Genomic DNA, 16,889 nt, shown 5'->3' on the forward strand with positions numbered 1-16,889 from the left:
CTTTGTGTTAGTTTATCTTTCAAAGCCAAATTTAGGTTAATTTAGGGGAATTTAATAACACATGCCCCCCAAAAAAGCCTTTATTCCTACTGAAAAAAGAACTGATATTTTTCTTTTAATAGTAAAATGTCGGTTTTAATAACAATGAATTTTGGTTGAATATGTTGGTACCACTGACAACATCATTCAGTTTAGACACCCTGTCTCAGATTCAAGGGCCTAATCCCACCACTGAAAAATAAAGTCGATAATACAAGGTAATCCTTAGTGTGCAGTTAGTAAAGTGCAAAGGAAAACATTTAGTTTCCTTCATAAATCTCCCAAACTGTTTCATTCTTCATTTGTAACAGAAAATAAATCCTTCGGCAAGTCTGTCAATGCAGATGATAAACTATCACTCAGTCTAATTTGCACTGGAAATAATTATGCAGTCAGTTTGGCATTCATTTTAATCAGTTCTTGAACCTGGAAGCTAAAACATCTTTCCCTTGGGATTTCTGTAGTAGTTGCTACCCTGTAGCTCTTCTGACAATTTGCAAAATATGCAGGCTAAGGCACCAAATGCGATGTTAGCTAATGAGTCAGAAGTATGGATAAACTAATGGAATTGAAAATGACACTGACAAGGAGCACGTCTTCTGGGGTATCTATTCTAGAAGGTCTCTCTTTGTGGATGTAACAATAATGGCCGAATATCTACTTAGTTCACAAATCTAGATTCATTTAATTTAACACAGAGTTGTATTGGAATAGGTTCCAATAAGACCAAGGTGGAAGTCACCTCCAATAAGACCAAGAGGGAAGAAAGTATTCTAACATGAGAACATACTCTAGCACTGAGGGTCCTAAATCATTTTCCCACTGAATTCCTTCTGGGTGTCTACAGGATTTTATCAAAGATTTTCCATGCATTTCACTTTATAGGAGAACTGTATAACTAGAGGAAGCATACAAATGCTGAATTTAAGGGGAGTTTCCACTTCAGTGCCAAAAAACATTTTCAAGAGTTACCAAATCCAAGTGCTTTAATTCCAACTATAATGGTTCAATTTTGGTACCTAAATTTCATGGTGATAGCAAAAAAAGGATATTTCACATACTAAATTTAAACTTTCAAAGACATAAATTTTATTCAGCTGTTTGGAAATTTCCTGGTTTTGCTTTTTTTTGTTTTTTCTGGTTTTGCTTTGACTAAATACTATTCTTTCCACCATAACTGCCTAGTACAACCATTCTGTTCAGTACCTATTAAAGTAAATATTGGGGCACCTGGGTGGCCCAGTCCATTAAGCGACAGACTGACTCCTGATCTGAGCTCAAGTCTCCACCACACAGTTGTGAGTTCAAGCCCCACATTGGGTCCCACATAGGATGTGGACCCTACTTAAAAACAAACAAACAAACAAACAAATTAATTAGTTAATTGCTGGGGGAGGGAATTGATGAACCCAGATTTCTATATCCAACAAAAATACCTTAAAAAATAAGTAAATCTTGGGGCGCCTGGGTGGCTCAGTGGGTTAAAGCCTCTGCCTTCGGCTCAGGTCATGATCCCAGAGTCCTGGGATCAAGCCCCACATCAGGCTCTCTGCTCAGCGGGGAGCCTGCTTCCTTTCCTCTCTCTCTGCCTGCCTTTCTGCCTAATTGTGATCTCTGTCTGTCAAATAAATAAATAAAATCTTTAAAAAAAAAAAAGCTACTTTGTGTTTAAAAAAAAAGTAAATCTCATTCTAAATAGACATGTCATGTTACATAATTTAAAAATACTAATTCTAGTAGCAGATAGAGTGAATGATAAAGCAAGATCTCCTAGTAAAACCTTACTGGGCTGAAGTAGATTAAGATTCAGTCTTTTTTTAGTTTAAAAGAAAGTGACTTAATTTTCATTGCTCTTCAAAAAATACACGGTAAAATAAACATGATTAATAGAGTATTGTCAATTAGCAGCTACTTATAATTAACATAAATGAATAAATATAAAGGATTTGTAGTTAAAATATTTTTTTTTGCCACTAGATATTTCCAAAAGCTCTATGTATGTCATGTTTAACTTGGGTATAGCACACAATATGTATTATTTATTTGCATATGTGCTATTCATTTTCCTTTCATTCTTATTATTGACATCTATCTATATATCTAATGTATGTATAAATATCAATATTAATATCTATCTTCTATCTATTGAGTCTCTTAAAAAAGTCCTTTATTCATAGTGACAAGAATAAATTTGATAAAAAAATTCCTTTATGGATAGATATTAAGAATGTGAACTAGAGGTCAGACTCTGTTAAAATTATCACAATTCGCCATTTTGAACTGATAGTTACCAAGGCAAGAAGACAATTATGCAGAGTTTAATCAGATGGGAATTTGTGAGTTAACCGGAGGAAAAAAAAACCTGAAATATAATCAGCAATTCATATGCAAGTGCTTTTTAGCATTTTAAAATAATAACTATAAAGCCACTCTTTCCGTTGACTTTTAATTTGCACTTCTCTGAAAGCTTGATTGTATCCTAGGCCTTTCTTATTGATTGCTGACCTTCTCCTCTCATTTGATGCCAAATACCATGCGATGAATGCATCATCAATGCAACAAGGCCAGAAAAGATCAGTAAATTGAATGTGACCAGGAGAAATAAATTCAATTCTTCACTTAGCTGAGACTAGAGAAGTCCTATTTATAATCTTCTTTTATTCCATTTCATTTTTCCTAGTACATTAATTTACCAATTCACAATTAGCCATCCAATCAGTGATGATTTTAGCATTTTATTATCATCAAAACTTTGGTTTCAGTGTTTTCTTATTAAAGGGCAAAAACATAGTCTTCTTGATTGTGAAAAGCTATTGTCAGGTCAAATTCATTTTATGCCTCAGACTTTGGAACACACTAAGTTTTAAGATTAACTCTAAGGCCATTTACTAAAGGTTCTATCTAGTTGAGACAGAAGAAATGCCCGAAGTGTCTTAAATTTCTATTACGTTAACTATTCCATATGGAGCAATGATAAACAAATGAAATACCCATATAAACCAATATATTTTTGGAATATATTGTTTTGGAATATAACCTATGATATAATTATTATGAATGTCTCAAATATTAATATGATGATATACTATGAAATAATAAGGCTGGAAGATAAATCAATAGTAGACTATGAATTGTCACTTTATCTAATGGTACAATAGTTAGCATTATTATAAAATTAGAGATGTTTTCTGTCCTTATATATGTTGAGACTCTCCTACCTCTTATAGAAGAGGGAAAATATTAATGTCCTTATTTAATTCGCTGTGCCATGTGTAATATACAGGTGACTTTTGAACTTGCAATTACAAAGAGAACAACCTGGTAAAAGAATACCAAGGACCCTTGATGCTCAGGATCCAAAAGGGAAAACCCAGAAGATCTTATCAGGACATAACCAAGCCCCTTTGGTTCTCATTTGGAGTAATGGGATCAATCATTTGACTGAATTGGCACAGCAGTCATATGTGTGTGTGTGTGTATATATATATATATATATATATATATATATATATGGTCAAGACTGTGTTATGTGGCTTAATATTATAACGTGCCAGACTTGAAAACATTGAAAAATTAGTTTTTGTTTTCTTTGTTGTTTTTATTTTGTTTTCTTTGTTATTTGGGGGGCCATGCAATAGTATTCAAAATTCTCCCAACATATGATAGCGATTTTTTCACAATTCTTTCCTCAAACGTAGCTGCATGTTGGGATCACCTGGAAAACCTTAAAAACTGCTGATATCTGATTTCTAGTGCCAGAAATTGTGATGTGATTTGGATGACAGCCTGAACACTGGGTCTTGCACTATCTCCTCCAGGTGACTATAATGGGCAGCAGACCTGGCCTCCTGGGCATATGTAAATATTATATTCTCATTACAACTCACTGCTGGATTGCCACCTAATTTTAAAAACATTTTTATTTATTTTTTTAAAGATTTTATTTATTTGAGAGACAGCGAGAGAGAGCAAGAGTGGGGAGAAGGAGAAGCAGGCTCCCTGCTGAGCAAGAAGCCCGATGTGGGACTCGATCCCAGGACCCTGGGGTCATGACCGGAGCTAAAGGCAGACGCTTAACCAACTGAACCACCCAGGAACCCTGGCTCCTAACTTTTTAAATCAACCCTTTACTGAAAAGATTGTCTCTCTTCCTCTCTCTCCTCTCTTCTGCCAAGCATTCTGAAATGTGCCTTATCAAAAAAATCAGTTACCCTGCTACATATATTCTAATTTTTGTAAACATGTACTTTTTCCATACATGTTAAAGGCAAGGACAATAGCTTTTAGCAGTGTTTATTTTTGTTCAAAGAAACTGATGGAATTGAAGGTTAAATCACCTTCTGATTGCACAGATTAAACAAAAAAGTATTACATATTTCAGCTTTACAAAGCATCTTACTGATTTAAAAAGATCCATACTATTGATAAAGTTGATGATGCAACATATATGTAATAAGGAGACTAAAATATTTATTTTACATATCTACAACACGTATTCTCATATTCCTAGATCAATCACAAATCATATAGGAAAATATTTAGGTCCATGGGAAAGCTTCAAAACATAAAAAATTAACATTTTGAAAAAAATCACATGAAAGCTCATTAAATAATAACATTGACAAATAAATAGTTCATCAGTACTTATTAGCTGCTGCCATGCATTTCTGGCATTCCATTCTAAGCAAGGGTCAGCATGCAGGGTATAATTTCATACTATGAGACTGTCAAAAGCTACGGGGCTGAGTTCTGAAGTGAAATGTCACAATATCTTGCCCTCTTTCAAAGGAAATCACTCATGGCTGCTAAACTCTTCCCATGAAGATTACCAAAAAAAAAAAAAAAAAAAAGAAAGAAAGAAAAAAGAAAAAGAAAAAGCACCTTTCTGAAGTGTTACTGTGAAGATTCGTGGCAACTTTTTTTTTTAACTTTTTAAGTTTGAAGGGGTTTTGTTAGGGATGGGAGTGGGGGATGGGTTGGGGTGTGGAGCGTAACAGAGAAGCCATTTTCTGTTTAAAAAGTAATGATTCAGTGATGTATACAGCACCACCAGTCTTTAGAGAACCATGGGGAATTAAAACTGCAGGTTGCCTGGAATTTAAATGCAAATCGTCCTCCTAGATATGCATACATCTTGAAAACTTTGAAAGGGAAAAGCTACCCCAAAGAAGGTCGTGATACTTAGGACAGCTTGGTGGGTTTGATCAAAGCAGAAAGCATATATTTTCAAGTAACAAAATAGCAATGGCAGGCTCGAGTCTTCCAAGCAGTCGAATCTGTAAAGCAGATGGTTACGAGTCAGTCTAGTTGGGAGAGTCTGAGTTCTAACTCAGGCTGTGCTTGCTGGATTTGCTGGCTCTTTTCCGCTCTCTGTGGTGCTGGGCGGGCTTGGCAGGCGACATGCTCTCAAAGTTGTGACTGGACTCGTTGTGCTGTCGAGTGTACCTCTTGCACTTGCAGGCGGTGACCACTGTGATCTTGTAGGTGCGTGTGCTCCCATCTTGGCACTGCAGCTGGATTCTCTGGGTACGTGTTTTGTCATTGACACACCTCCATTCCTGGGAGCTCCTCCTGCTCCAGTACTTGGTTCCATAGCCCCCTCCAATCCAGTTGGGGAGCACCGGCAGGGGCAAGCACTCACCGGCACACACCAGCTCTTTCAGAGGGCTGATGCTGGTGCACTGGCCATCGGAGATGTATTTGGTGGAACGCAGTTCCCGGCAACCCACTTGAACTCGAGCTGCAGGAAAAAGAAAAGAATGTGCATTAAAGATAAGAAGCAAATGAACACTTGATTAAAAAAAAAAAAGTAATCTGCAATGACAAAAATTGTATCCAAAGGATAGCAAATTGTTAAATAGAAAGCGAACCCCTGTTTTATTTTCACAATGTAAAAATCTGCCTGGGGGGTTATAGATAGACTTTCATGAAAATGATCAGTTTACATGGCTATACATTTTTTGAAACAAAATAAACTAGGCCTGATTTCTGTTTTCATGGATAACATTCGCTGACTGCTTACTAAAATATTTGAAAACTCCATTTTTTTTTTTTTTACTTACTCCCCAGTAAGGCTTAAGCAATTCTTACACTTGTGTAAAATATTCACTCTTTAGTAAGCTAAAAGATAGTATACTTTAATGTTCTTTTTCTCACAGGTCATATCAGTTAATATCTGCAAGTGCTTTTAATTAGGTTTTTTTTTAATCTACTGGGAAAATGTGGAAAGTATTTAAATATTGTGTATAATGCATATGCTCCCTACAATATTTTGTTTCAATTAAAAATTCAGCTGCAGAGAATCATACATACATATGTGTACAAAGTCTGACATTTTGCATATCAAACTTAATAACTACATTTTAAACATAAATTCCCAAGCTATCTTTTAAAAACAAATATTAAAATGTTTGAAATGCAAAATGTCACTACAACTCAAAATTTGAAGACTATAAAAGACCCCCAAATCAGGAACGTATGGTTGCCATAACAACTTGGCTACATCTCCATGAATTTTATGGCAGAAAAATGCCTAACATGTCTGATTTACAACTGCAAAAAGAACCATGGTGTTCGTTTCCTGACCATTGGTCATGGCAAACTTTTTGTTTAGTTATTTGAATTTGGTAAGGATGTTCTCTAATTGGCTGTTTCTGGTTACATGCCTTCTGTAATTAAAGCAAAAATTAATCTTGAAATATTTGAGTTTTCCTTTCCATTGCTTTGTTATCTAAACTCGAGGAGAATTGCCTGTAACAAACTTGAAAAGCAATCAAAGCTTGTTAGCCAGAAAAAAAGAAAGTTTCTAAGTATAGACTGTCGAAATTCGAAAGATAAAAACTATAAGAAACACTGAAGTAGCCTTGCACTGAAGTGGAAAACCGAAAGCTAATTGGAAGGAGATACTGACTTAGGAGTTACACTTTGCGTCTCTGCCTCAGTACTTCTGAGGTGACAGATGTAGCCTAAAGGGATGTAGTAGTTGTAAAACAACTTCTGTAGATACACATACATCTGTACACAGTGCAGGAGTAAAATGAAAGAGCAAACTAGTGGGCTGGTCAGTGTGTTCTGCCTGTGTGACTGATTTCAGCTTCCCTTCCTGCATCTGCCTTAGGAATGCACCTGGAAACAACCAGAGATGGTTCCGGGTTGCCTAGCTTTTTGTTCCCGTGTGCATAGACGTTCGGCATTTTTACAGTGACAGCTCATTGACAATGCATACCCACCACATTGCTCAGTAATCTAATAATAATCAGATGCTTCCTGTGTACCTAAAAGCAACTCTCTTCATGAAAGTGAAAACACCTTGGTTTTCTTCGAGGGACATTGGTAGGCATATTTGCTTTGACTTTTCAAACGTCAGAACTACTTTGAGCCGTTGAATGGAGTTGAGGTGCAGCAAAAGATGTGTGTCAGATTTCCTGTGCACTGTTTCTCTGTGTCTCTCTTAAGACCTGATTGTTAGCATGTGGACTTTTCTTGAAGGGAAGAAGTGAAGCAAAAGTTAGGAGAAAAAAATTTGAATTCCTCTAACTAGTGGTTCATTAGGATGTCAGCTGACCAAACAGAAAAGAAAACAAATCCTCGCTGTACAAAATATTATTGTATTGTTATTATTTTAAATCTCTAAAGTTACAAAAGCTTCCCCAGCCTTTCATGGAAATAATACAATTACCCAAATCTTGATCTGGTTAAGAAGTAATCATCTTAGAAAAATATGATTCTCCAGTATTTTTAGTTACATCTCTCTTTTACACTGATCATCATCAAAACTCTCAACTATTTCACTGAACATATTTTAGAAATCTGTGTGAGCCATTTTTTTTTTCCGGAAAGCCTGTGATTTCCTATACATACTTTGTTTAGTTATGTTTACACATTTTACCACAATTGTACATGTCCTAAAACACACAGAAAACAACCTAAATTTAAACTATCTAGAACCACACTTTAGAAAAAAAATCTCATTTTGCACCCTTCTTAAAAAGCAACAGTTTAATTCCCAGAAACATTTTCTCTTTTGGATGTCTGATAGAACTTAAGTCCACGCCTGCATTATCAAACCACTGTTTTAGTTATATTAACTTTGTAGGGAAGAATGCCAATCTACACATGCAGTAGATTACTCCCAGATTGTTGAGCAAAATATACATGGTTCAGGTTAGTTAGCAATGAAACAATTCTATAGGAATGTGAGCTAATGCTACCAAAAAAGAAAAAAAAAAAAAAAAGCCAAATCCAGGCGAGTAAAAGACACTTACTGTTCCGATCCAGTCCAGTGTTACTGAAATGCCTGCCTCCATTTCTGGCTTGATTCATCGTGCTGTTGCTGCTGGGGTATGCTGGAACAGGTTTAACCACATGTGAATAAAGGATTTCTGTGGCATCATTTTTAAAAGCCAAACAGCTTTTCATTAGGATGCATGCAAGGGGAATGAGATAGAAATGAATGGCAGGAGGAAGCATGGTGAGGAGAGGATTTGCTTGGCTGGAGAGCTGGTTAATTCCTTTCCTTCTGCTTCTGCACTGTAACTGTGAAATTCTTCCTCAAGGTTCCCTTTATATATCCAGTGAGGTTTGGCGTTCATTCAGGTGTAAAGTTGTATAGAGCTTCAGAGTGAAAACACAGAGAAGGGGTGGGATCCCTACATGACCCTGCAAAAGAATTTTACCAATGGAAGAGAAGACTACAGAAAAGGAGGAGCTTGGTATACAAATTGCCTGAAATTTCCGAGTTGTGCTTCATCAGTTTCTGGGAGCTGAAGCAGCCAGGCACATTGTATAGCAACTCCAGACTATCTCCCCTGCCATTTCCTCTCCTGAATCTAGTCCGCGTTCGGGTTTAATTTAAATGAGAACACACTGCTGTGCATTTGAAGAGATTTACATTCCCACAGTTGTTCTGTTCTCCCCGCTCAGATTTTAGAGTACGGAGGGTAGGGGTAGCGAGCTGTTTCGTCCCAGATACCAGGTGGAATTCGTGTGAGTTTTGTGGGACTTGCACGGAGCACCTATTAAACGTATTTTGTTTCTCAAGAAGCAAACCAATATATGTATACTTTTTCCGCTTTAAAGTATAAGGCATACGGAGCTCAGATCTGCCCCCTGGACACACTTAAATAATGCAGCTTTGATCTGCACGAACTGCTGCTCTGCTAGGTAAATTATTGCCAGGGGTTCTGTGTGGAGAATAATGAGCACAGCTCTTTCTGCATTCAAGTAACTACTATCGGTTTTCATCTGAAAAATATGTCACAATCATGAACATTCATGAAAAAAGCCATTTCTGACAGATTATTGCTAAGCAGATTCAAAATAATTTTTGCTAGGTTTTTCATGTGCTGCAGAACGCACGTTCTACCTGTATTTACTAAGTATTTTGTTCGCTGCTTCCTTCGACTCTCCTGCCCACATAAGAAATTAGTACCTTCCTGAACTTCTGTATCCACATCTGCAACAGATGTGCCATTTACATGGCGATTCTCCAACGCTTAAAAAAAATCATGTAATTTCATCTGATTTATGGGACATTTTGATTGGAATAATTACACACTCTGAATCCTCTTTTCAGTTTTAGGTCTATTTTTGCCCTTCGTGTGGTTACTAAAATGACCTCATAGCATGGAGATTTGGTATATCACATCTATCTATCTATCCATCCATCCATCCATTCACGTCACCAAGTAGCACTACTGACAATGAGGGATAGATAATTCTTTGTTGTGAGCTGCTGTTCTGAGTGTTTAGCAGCACACCTGGCTTCTACCCTCTAGATGCCATTAGTATAGCCCCACCCCCTCTATTATAACAACAAATGTCTCCGGCCTTTGCCAACTATCCCCTGCAGGCCAAAATCACCCTAGTGGAGAACTGCAGTTTATCTATCTCTCTATCTCACTATAAAAAGAAAGTAAAATTAAGAATAAAAGACTAATTATTTAATAATACTAAGAAATTATGAGGGTTTTTTAGAAGAAAAGTATTATTATGGTTCTGTTGTTTAAAATCAACTACTTCTCTTTTAGAGGTATTTATACTGAAATAATCTTTGATGAAATGATACGGTATCTGGAATAAGCTTCAAAAATAGTTTGGTAGGGGGTTAGTTAGAACTGTGGGTGAGGCAAGACGGGCCATGGGTTAATGGTTGTGAGGACTGGATGGTGGATACTCTTGTTTATTTACTCTTGCGTATATTAAAAATTCTACAAAATCAAAATTTCAAAAACTGAAGTAAAAAATTTAAATTTAATGTGTATGGCTTAATAATAATTAGATCTCTATCTTAATGTTTTATTTAGTCATTTGTTCTAATATCCTTTCTGAAAAATAAAATACCAGTTTATCGTATGCACATGGAGATTATATAACAGGCATCTCCTAAAATACTAACAGAAGAAGTTTTTAGATTACTTATCAGGGTACTTGATATTAATTACATGAAGTATGTTAATATTAACCGTTGACCAGTAGACCTAATGCCTAAGGAAGTAAGAGGGTCAAAGTAATCTAATCTCTTCCCCATTACTAGTGTGTATGTGTGTGTGTGTGTGTGTGTGTGTGTGTGTGAGAGACAAAGAGAGAGAGAGAGAGGAGGAGAAGATACTATAATTTGCAGTTTATTATGGTAGGTTAACCATATTGACTGAATTTATTTATACTTGTTAAATCTGCACCTAGTATTCTGCCTGATAATACCTCAGGCAGAAGCAAATTAACGGCGAGAGCAATAGAGATGGTGCATGTGGACAGAAAAATTCTGAGCTCTTAGGTCCAATACATCCCTGGGGACCAAATTAGAAAACTACTTTGATAAAATAGAAAAAAATCATAAATTTGATATTAATAGTTCTTCCGTCCAGTTTAAAACTACTTCATTAGGAATAACCACAAACTCTAAGATTATGGGTAAAATATTTGATATAATTGATTAAGAAAGTATTCCCCTGAGAAGCTATGTTCTTTTTCATCTCCAAAACCCTGTATGTACACGTTTCTCCTTCTGTCTGGAAAATCTTCCTTGAATATTTTCCTCATTCCCTTCATCGTAGGCTAATACAGTCTTTCCTTCAAGTCTCACTTTCCATCAAACTAGGACCAAGGAAACTCCCTTGCTGTTCACCTCCTCAAGTCTGGAGTCAGCACCCCAGCCATTGTACTAGAGTGGTTAATTGTCTGATGGCTTTGAAAGCCTTGTGATTCAAAAATGAATATTATCTTATGAATAGTGCTGAATAAATGGATAAATTAGTTGTTCAAGAAAAATAGAAAAGGGGCACCAGGGTGGCTCAATGGGTTAAGCCTCTGCCTTTGACTTGGGTCATGATCTCAGGGTCCTGGGACTGAGCCCTGCATCGGGCTCTCTGCTCGGTGAGGACCCTGCTTCCCCCTCTCTCCCTGCCTGTCTCTCTGCCTACTCTGTCAAATAAATAAATAAAATCTTAAAAAAAAAAAAAAAGAAAAATAGGAAAAACCACCCTTTCACATGCTCAGACACTGGTTAATATTTGTGGCAGGCAGTCATAAAGATGGCCCCTAATAACCTTCTACTCATTGTATTTACACCCCTGAAGCAATCTGCTCCCCCTGAGTGTGCACTGGACCCAGGCACTAACTGCTCATGAACATAATGTGGTAATGAGATGTGAACGCTATGACTGGGTTACCAAAGAACTGTGACTTCAGGCTTCCTCACCTGCTCTATCTCTCTCTCTTGCTTTGCTAGGAACCAACTACCATGATGTAAGCTTTCCTGCGGAGAGTTGCAGCAAGTGGCAAGGAATGGAAGTCTCTTACCAACAAGGGAATGAAGGCTTCAGCCAAACAAACCGTGAGGATCTGAATTCCATCAACAACCACATGGGTGAGTTTGAAAGCAAATCTTAAAGGCAGCGTTTCGGGTGAGGCTGCGGACCTGGCATAGGCCCTGTGACCTTATGAAAGTCTTTTTAAGCCAGAGGCATTCACGGAAACTATGAGATAATAATTGTTGTTTAAGCTAAGTTTGAGGGTAATTTGTTACACATCCATAGATAATATGATATTATCTGTTTAAAAATGCAGATGTAGTAATTAAACTATTAATTTTGTGAATAACATTAGAGCCGTGGAATCTTTAGATGTGAAACCATTCAATATGGTGACTGGGCAACTTCCATTCCTGGGGCTTTGAAACCTATTTTCCAGTCCTCAGCTGGGCATCAATGTTGTTCTGTTATTAACTATCAAATAACAATAAAGAGTTACTACTCTTGGTCTGATGTGCAGAAGCTGGAAAGTAACTTTAATGCTCTAAATAGTATTGTTGCTCATGTGACTCCTAGCACCGGAGTCAGAAAATCTAAATTTGAATCTTATTTCTGCTCTTCATAATCTGTTTGAACTTATAGTTCCCGACACTGTCAAAGTTAGTTGCTTCATGTGTAAAACATGATCACACATACCTACCTCACTGAAGAATAAAAAACATGAAAGTGTCTAGCACAAAACCTGGCCCAGAAGAAATGTGGAAGAAACAGTCACTGAACATGAATTTAAGAGTACTGTTTCTCATTAGAGTCTTTGAATTTAAAAATGAGTTTGGAAAGATTAGAGAGGTCTCCAACAAATACAATTAACTCAATTTAAGGTGGAGAACAAAAGTTAAAAGGAAGGATTGTTTAGCTTGATTAAATAAATAATAAAAAATGTATAAACGTTTTTTGCTTAAAAATAATTAGCCTGACCAATTTTTTTTTTTTAATCTTTGACAGGGGAAGAACCAGAATAAATATAAACAAAATATATTTACTGAAAACAACAATGAGCTCTATCTGGTCTTCTGTGGATGACTATGTTCAGAGAGTTCCAGTTAATAAGATAGAGCTTGTTAACGGGCAAAATAGTTGACCATCATTAGTTTAAAAGAAAAGTAAAACTACTATAGAACTTCGAACATAAAAATCCTTAAAAAGAGAATGGATCAACATCTTTTATTCCTTCCATATCATTATGTTTGAGCCCAATATTTGTCCAAGATGCTGTAGGCCGGAGTCTGCAAAGCTGAATGAGACATGGAGCTTGCTGCCTCCCCTTTCCCAAAAGCTCCTGTTTAGGATTCCACTAAAGGAATTCCCCTTTAACTTGATCCTTCTGTACGATTTTCTTCCTCCTTCATCACCTTTATTAGTTGTCTCTTTATTTTTATTTTGTTTAAATGTTTTTTGGTGTTATTTGTAGAATAAATGTTAACATTCATTGACAATGAAGTGTTCATTCAACGAAGTGTTAACATTCATTGACATAATGCCCGGTGTCACCTGAAATAAACCCCAAGTGGGAATTCCAACTCCAGTGGATGTATTTCTAGCTGAACTTCTCAGACTTGGCACTATTGATATTCTGGGCCAAATGATTGTTTGTTAGGGGAGCTGTCCTGTGTATTGTAAGGTGTTCAGCAGCATGTCTTGGGCTCTGTCCACTAGACACCAACTGCACCTCCCTCACCCAACTGTGAACAACAGAAGTATCTTCAGTCATTGCCAAATATAGCTCTGGTGTGTAAAATAGTCCTGGGTTATAAACTATAGGTCTACACAAATTCTCCTGTAAATGTCCTAAAAATGCCCGCAAGCTACTATTAAGGAAAACCCCCTGTGCAAGCTCTAGGAACAGTTTAAGACAGTCGGGGCTTCCATACAATTTGTACAAGCTAGAGAGAGTACTAAGTCATCCTTTCCACTGGCCTTTGCTACCTCCCACAGTAGGAACCAATGTCCTCACTGTGCATTGATTGCACTCACACAAGTCCCTGAACTCACTGTGACGGAAGCTGGTAGCATATTAAATAGCCTGTCCCCAATAGTGGGAGCTAGAATTAGTTTTGTTCCACAAGACTGATAGTTGTTCTAAAACCCTATATGACCTGGCCGCTTGTTAGATATGCAAATTCTGGGCCTGACCTCAGACCCTGAGTCAGAATCTTCTGGCATAGGACCCAGTAATCTGTGTTCTAACAAACTCTCTTCGTCATTGTAATACATGCTAAAGTTTGAGATGCAGTGCTCTAGAATACACCTGTCCTTGATCCCCATGGTCTCCATTACAGTTGCCTAATCTGTTTAACTCTTCTCCCGATTCTTCCAGTCTGCTCACCCTGCTGGCAGCCAGCCCCTAAAGCTTAACTCAGTTGGCCAAAACCTGAACCCATTTTCTTTTCTTGTATTTATTTCTCTCTAGGGTCTGGATACTCTCCATGTCTTCCAGTGACTGAGAAATGCTTTGTTCCATGGAGATGGACATGACAATTACTACCTACAGTGATAGCCTCGCTCACTAGAAACTTTGGCAGCCACGTCTGATTCTCATAGATATCAGTGTTGACCCAGATTGAGGCAAGATTCTTTGATCACTGCACTTTCGACTGTGGCCCACCAACCTCAGGAGCATTCCATGTCCTCCTCCATTCCAGGAGCCATATCCGGCTCCTAGCCCTGGCAGCCCATGGTATGGCTTCACTCTTTCCTGGGGAATCTCTTATTCAGGTACTAACAGGCCTCCTGGCAGAGCCTAAATTGGTTAGGTCCTTCCATCACTAGTAGTGACTTAGTAGTTTGTAGTTCCTTGGTATGTCAGAAACTGGAGAACAAAAAGAATATAGTAGAAAAATTGGCTCAACACCCCTGCAGTCTTTTCTGGGAAATTAAGGTGCTGCAGAAATTTCTGATTTCAATTCTGATCTAGTTTTTAAATTTTTTAATTTAATTTTTAATTTTTTCCAATTCTGATATTTTTAATGAAGTAATTTGCTTCTAAGTTATGTACAGATGGGAGCTGCGGTGTTAAGGGGCCATGCAGCTGGATCCAAGGGAATGTGGTAGGGAACATGGAAAATGAGCAGGACTACGTTGACTGGAAAGGTAGATTGGAGGAGGTCATTGACTACAATCCTGCTTTGCAGGTTTAAAAGTTTGGATATAATTTGGTAGACAATGGAAAGCCAATGAAGGATGTGTATGGTATGTGTGTGTTTATTTTTGTTTTCACAAAGTAAAAACACTGTGTAACTTACACCCAGGTAACATGACCGAATATTTCTGGTACCCAGAAGTTCCCCTCCTGTCCCCTTTCCTAGTAATCACCTCCTTCCTCCATGCTAAAATAAATGACTGTCCTGATTTCTGAAACCAGTTATTAATTTTGTCTATTTCAGAATTTGATATAAAAAATGACTTTTGCCATTGTTGTGTACTATCACATTGCATAGACAGCGACAATTTATTTATCCAATTTAGACTGGATTGATTCTAGCTTGCGGCTATCAGGAATAAAATTGCTATAAACATTCTTGTACCTGTCTTTTGATGCATCCATGGATATACACTTTCGTTAGATATAAATCTGCTCATGAAATGGATGAGATAGAGGATGTTGTGTATTCAGCTTTAGTAGATAATAACAAAGAGTTTTCCCAAGTGACCTCGTTAACTGAAATGTCCACTAGCCCTGGGAAGCAGGGGAAGGCCAAGACCAGCACTGTTTCAGGACACCGAACCTAGCTACAACGTAGGAGATGGGTTAGGTGGAGTTACGCTGGAACACAGGAAGGGGGCACGTTATTTCAAGAACTCGGGTGAAAAATAATAAAATCCTGAACTTGGAAGGAAAAAGGAAAGGGTAAGACAGAGGTTAAAGACACTGAGGAGATAGGTTTGCAGGTGGTTGGAAATGAAGACAAAGGCAAAAACAAAGTCTTAAAGCTGGGTGACCAGGAAGACTGAGGTGTCAGGGGAATGAGGATTGGAAGAGTTTAGAGTTTAATAATGAGTTTAGACTGGGTTAAGAAGGGGTTAGGGTGCTGGTCGGAAGCCAAGGGAAATCATCTAAGAGACAACTAGAATCAGAGCTCAAGAAATCTGTCCAGCGACTGACAGCAAATTCAGTAGGATGCTTTCTTAGAGTATAATGATAGAACTTGGCTTAGAAATCTTTTGCCAAGTAACACTAAGACTTTGATTTACACATCCACTGTCATCTAGTCCTGCCCCTAGGTTTTTTTTTTTTTTTAAGTCTAATTCCTTACTTTTAGTAATTCCCAAGTAGGATGAACTACTGTGTAGATATATTTCCACAAGTTTATGAAACGTAAGCCTTGTGTTTTATGTGAAACCATAAATAATAAACATCTATCAACATCCCCTTTTTTTTTATTGCCTAGATAGTCACTGGCTTAGTTCAAGGTTTCATCATTATTTGCCTGGGCTGCTGTCACTAACTTCTTCAATGATCTCTCATCTTCCATCCTTAATCGCATTAAAATGCAGTCTCCATAAGAAGACCCAGCAGAATCTTTTAAAAATGCATATCTGAATATCTCATTTAAAAATCTTAGTTGATGGGCCGCCTAGGTGACTCAGTCAGTTTTTGGCTCTGGTCATGATTCCAGAGTCCTAGGATTGACCCTGTGTCAGGGCTCCTTGCTCAGCAGGGAGCCTGTTTCTCCCTCTCCCTCTGCCCCTCACTCCCATCACTCTCATGCTCTCTCAATTTCTCTCAAATAAATACATTAATTAATTAAAATAAATTTAAAAGTTAGTTGATCCTTTTCCTTGCAGAATACCTTCATGAGACAGCTACTCTTTCTTATCATTCCTTACTCATGTTTTATGCCTTTTTAAAAAATGATTTTATTTATTTGAAATAGAGTGAGAGCGAGAGAACACAACCAGGGCAGAGGGGCAGAGGGAGAGGCAGAAGGAGGCTCCCTGCTGAGCAGGGAGCCCCATGTAGGTCTTGATGCTGGGCTCGATCCCAGGACTATGGGATCGTGACCTGAGACAAAGGCAAATGCTTAACTGACTGAGCCACCC

General features: G+C 37.6%; 1 protein-coding gene across 1 annotated transcript; it reads right to left on the reverse strand.

Annotated features, from left to right (window-relative positions):
- Nucleotides 1-4,324: 4,324 nt before the first annotated feature.
- On the reverse strand, nucleotides 4,325-8,630 carry SOSTDC1 (sclerostin domain containing 1). Its single transcript, XM_080818860.1, has 2 exons — nucleotides 8,304-8,630; nucleotides 4,325-5,779 (listed from the first exon to the last, which is right to left on the reverse strand). The coding sequence occupies exons 1-2, from the start codon at nucleotides 8,506-8,508 to the stop codon at nucleotides 5,364-5,366; spliced, it is 621 nt and encodes a 206-aa protein (XP_080674986.1). The 5' UTR covers nucleotides 8,509-8,630; the 3' UTR covers nucleotides 4,325-5,363.
- Nucleotides 8,631-16,889: the final 8,259 nt, after the last annotated feature.

Source organism: Martes martes (assembly GCF_963455335.1).
Source record: "Martes martes genome assembly, chromosome: 11".
NCBI lineage: Eukaryota > Metazoa > Chordata > Mammalia > Carnivora > Mustelidae > Martes > Martes martes.

Coding starts and splice junctions, on each gene's coding strand:
- SOSTDC1 (XM_080818860.1), bottom strand. CDS start 8,508: ATGCTTCCTCCTGCCATTCATTTCTATCTCATTCCCCTTGCATGCATC. Junction 5,780..8,303: donor CACTGGACTGGATCGGAACA/GTAAGTGTCTTT, acceptor TTTTTCCTGCAG/CTCGAGTTCAAGTGGGTTGC.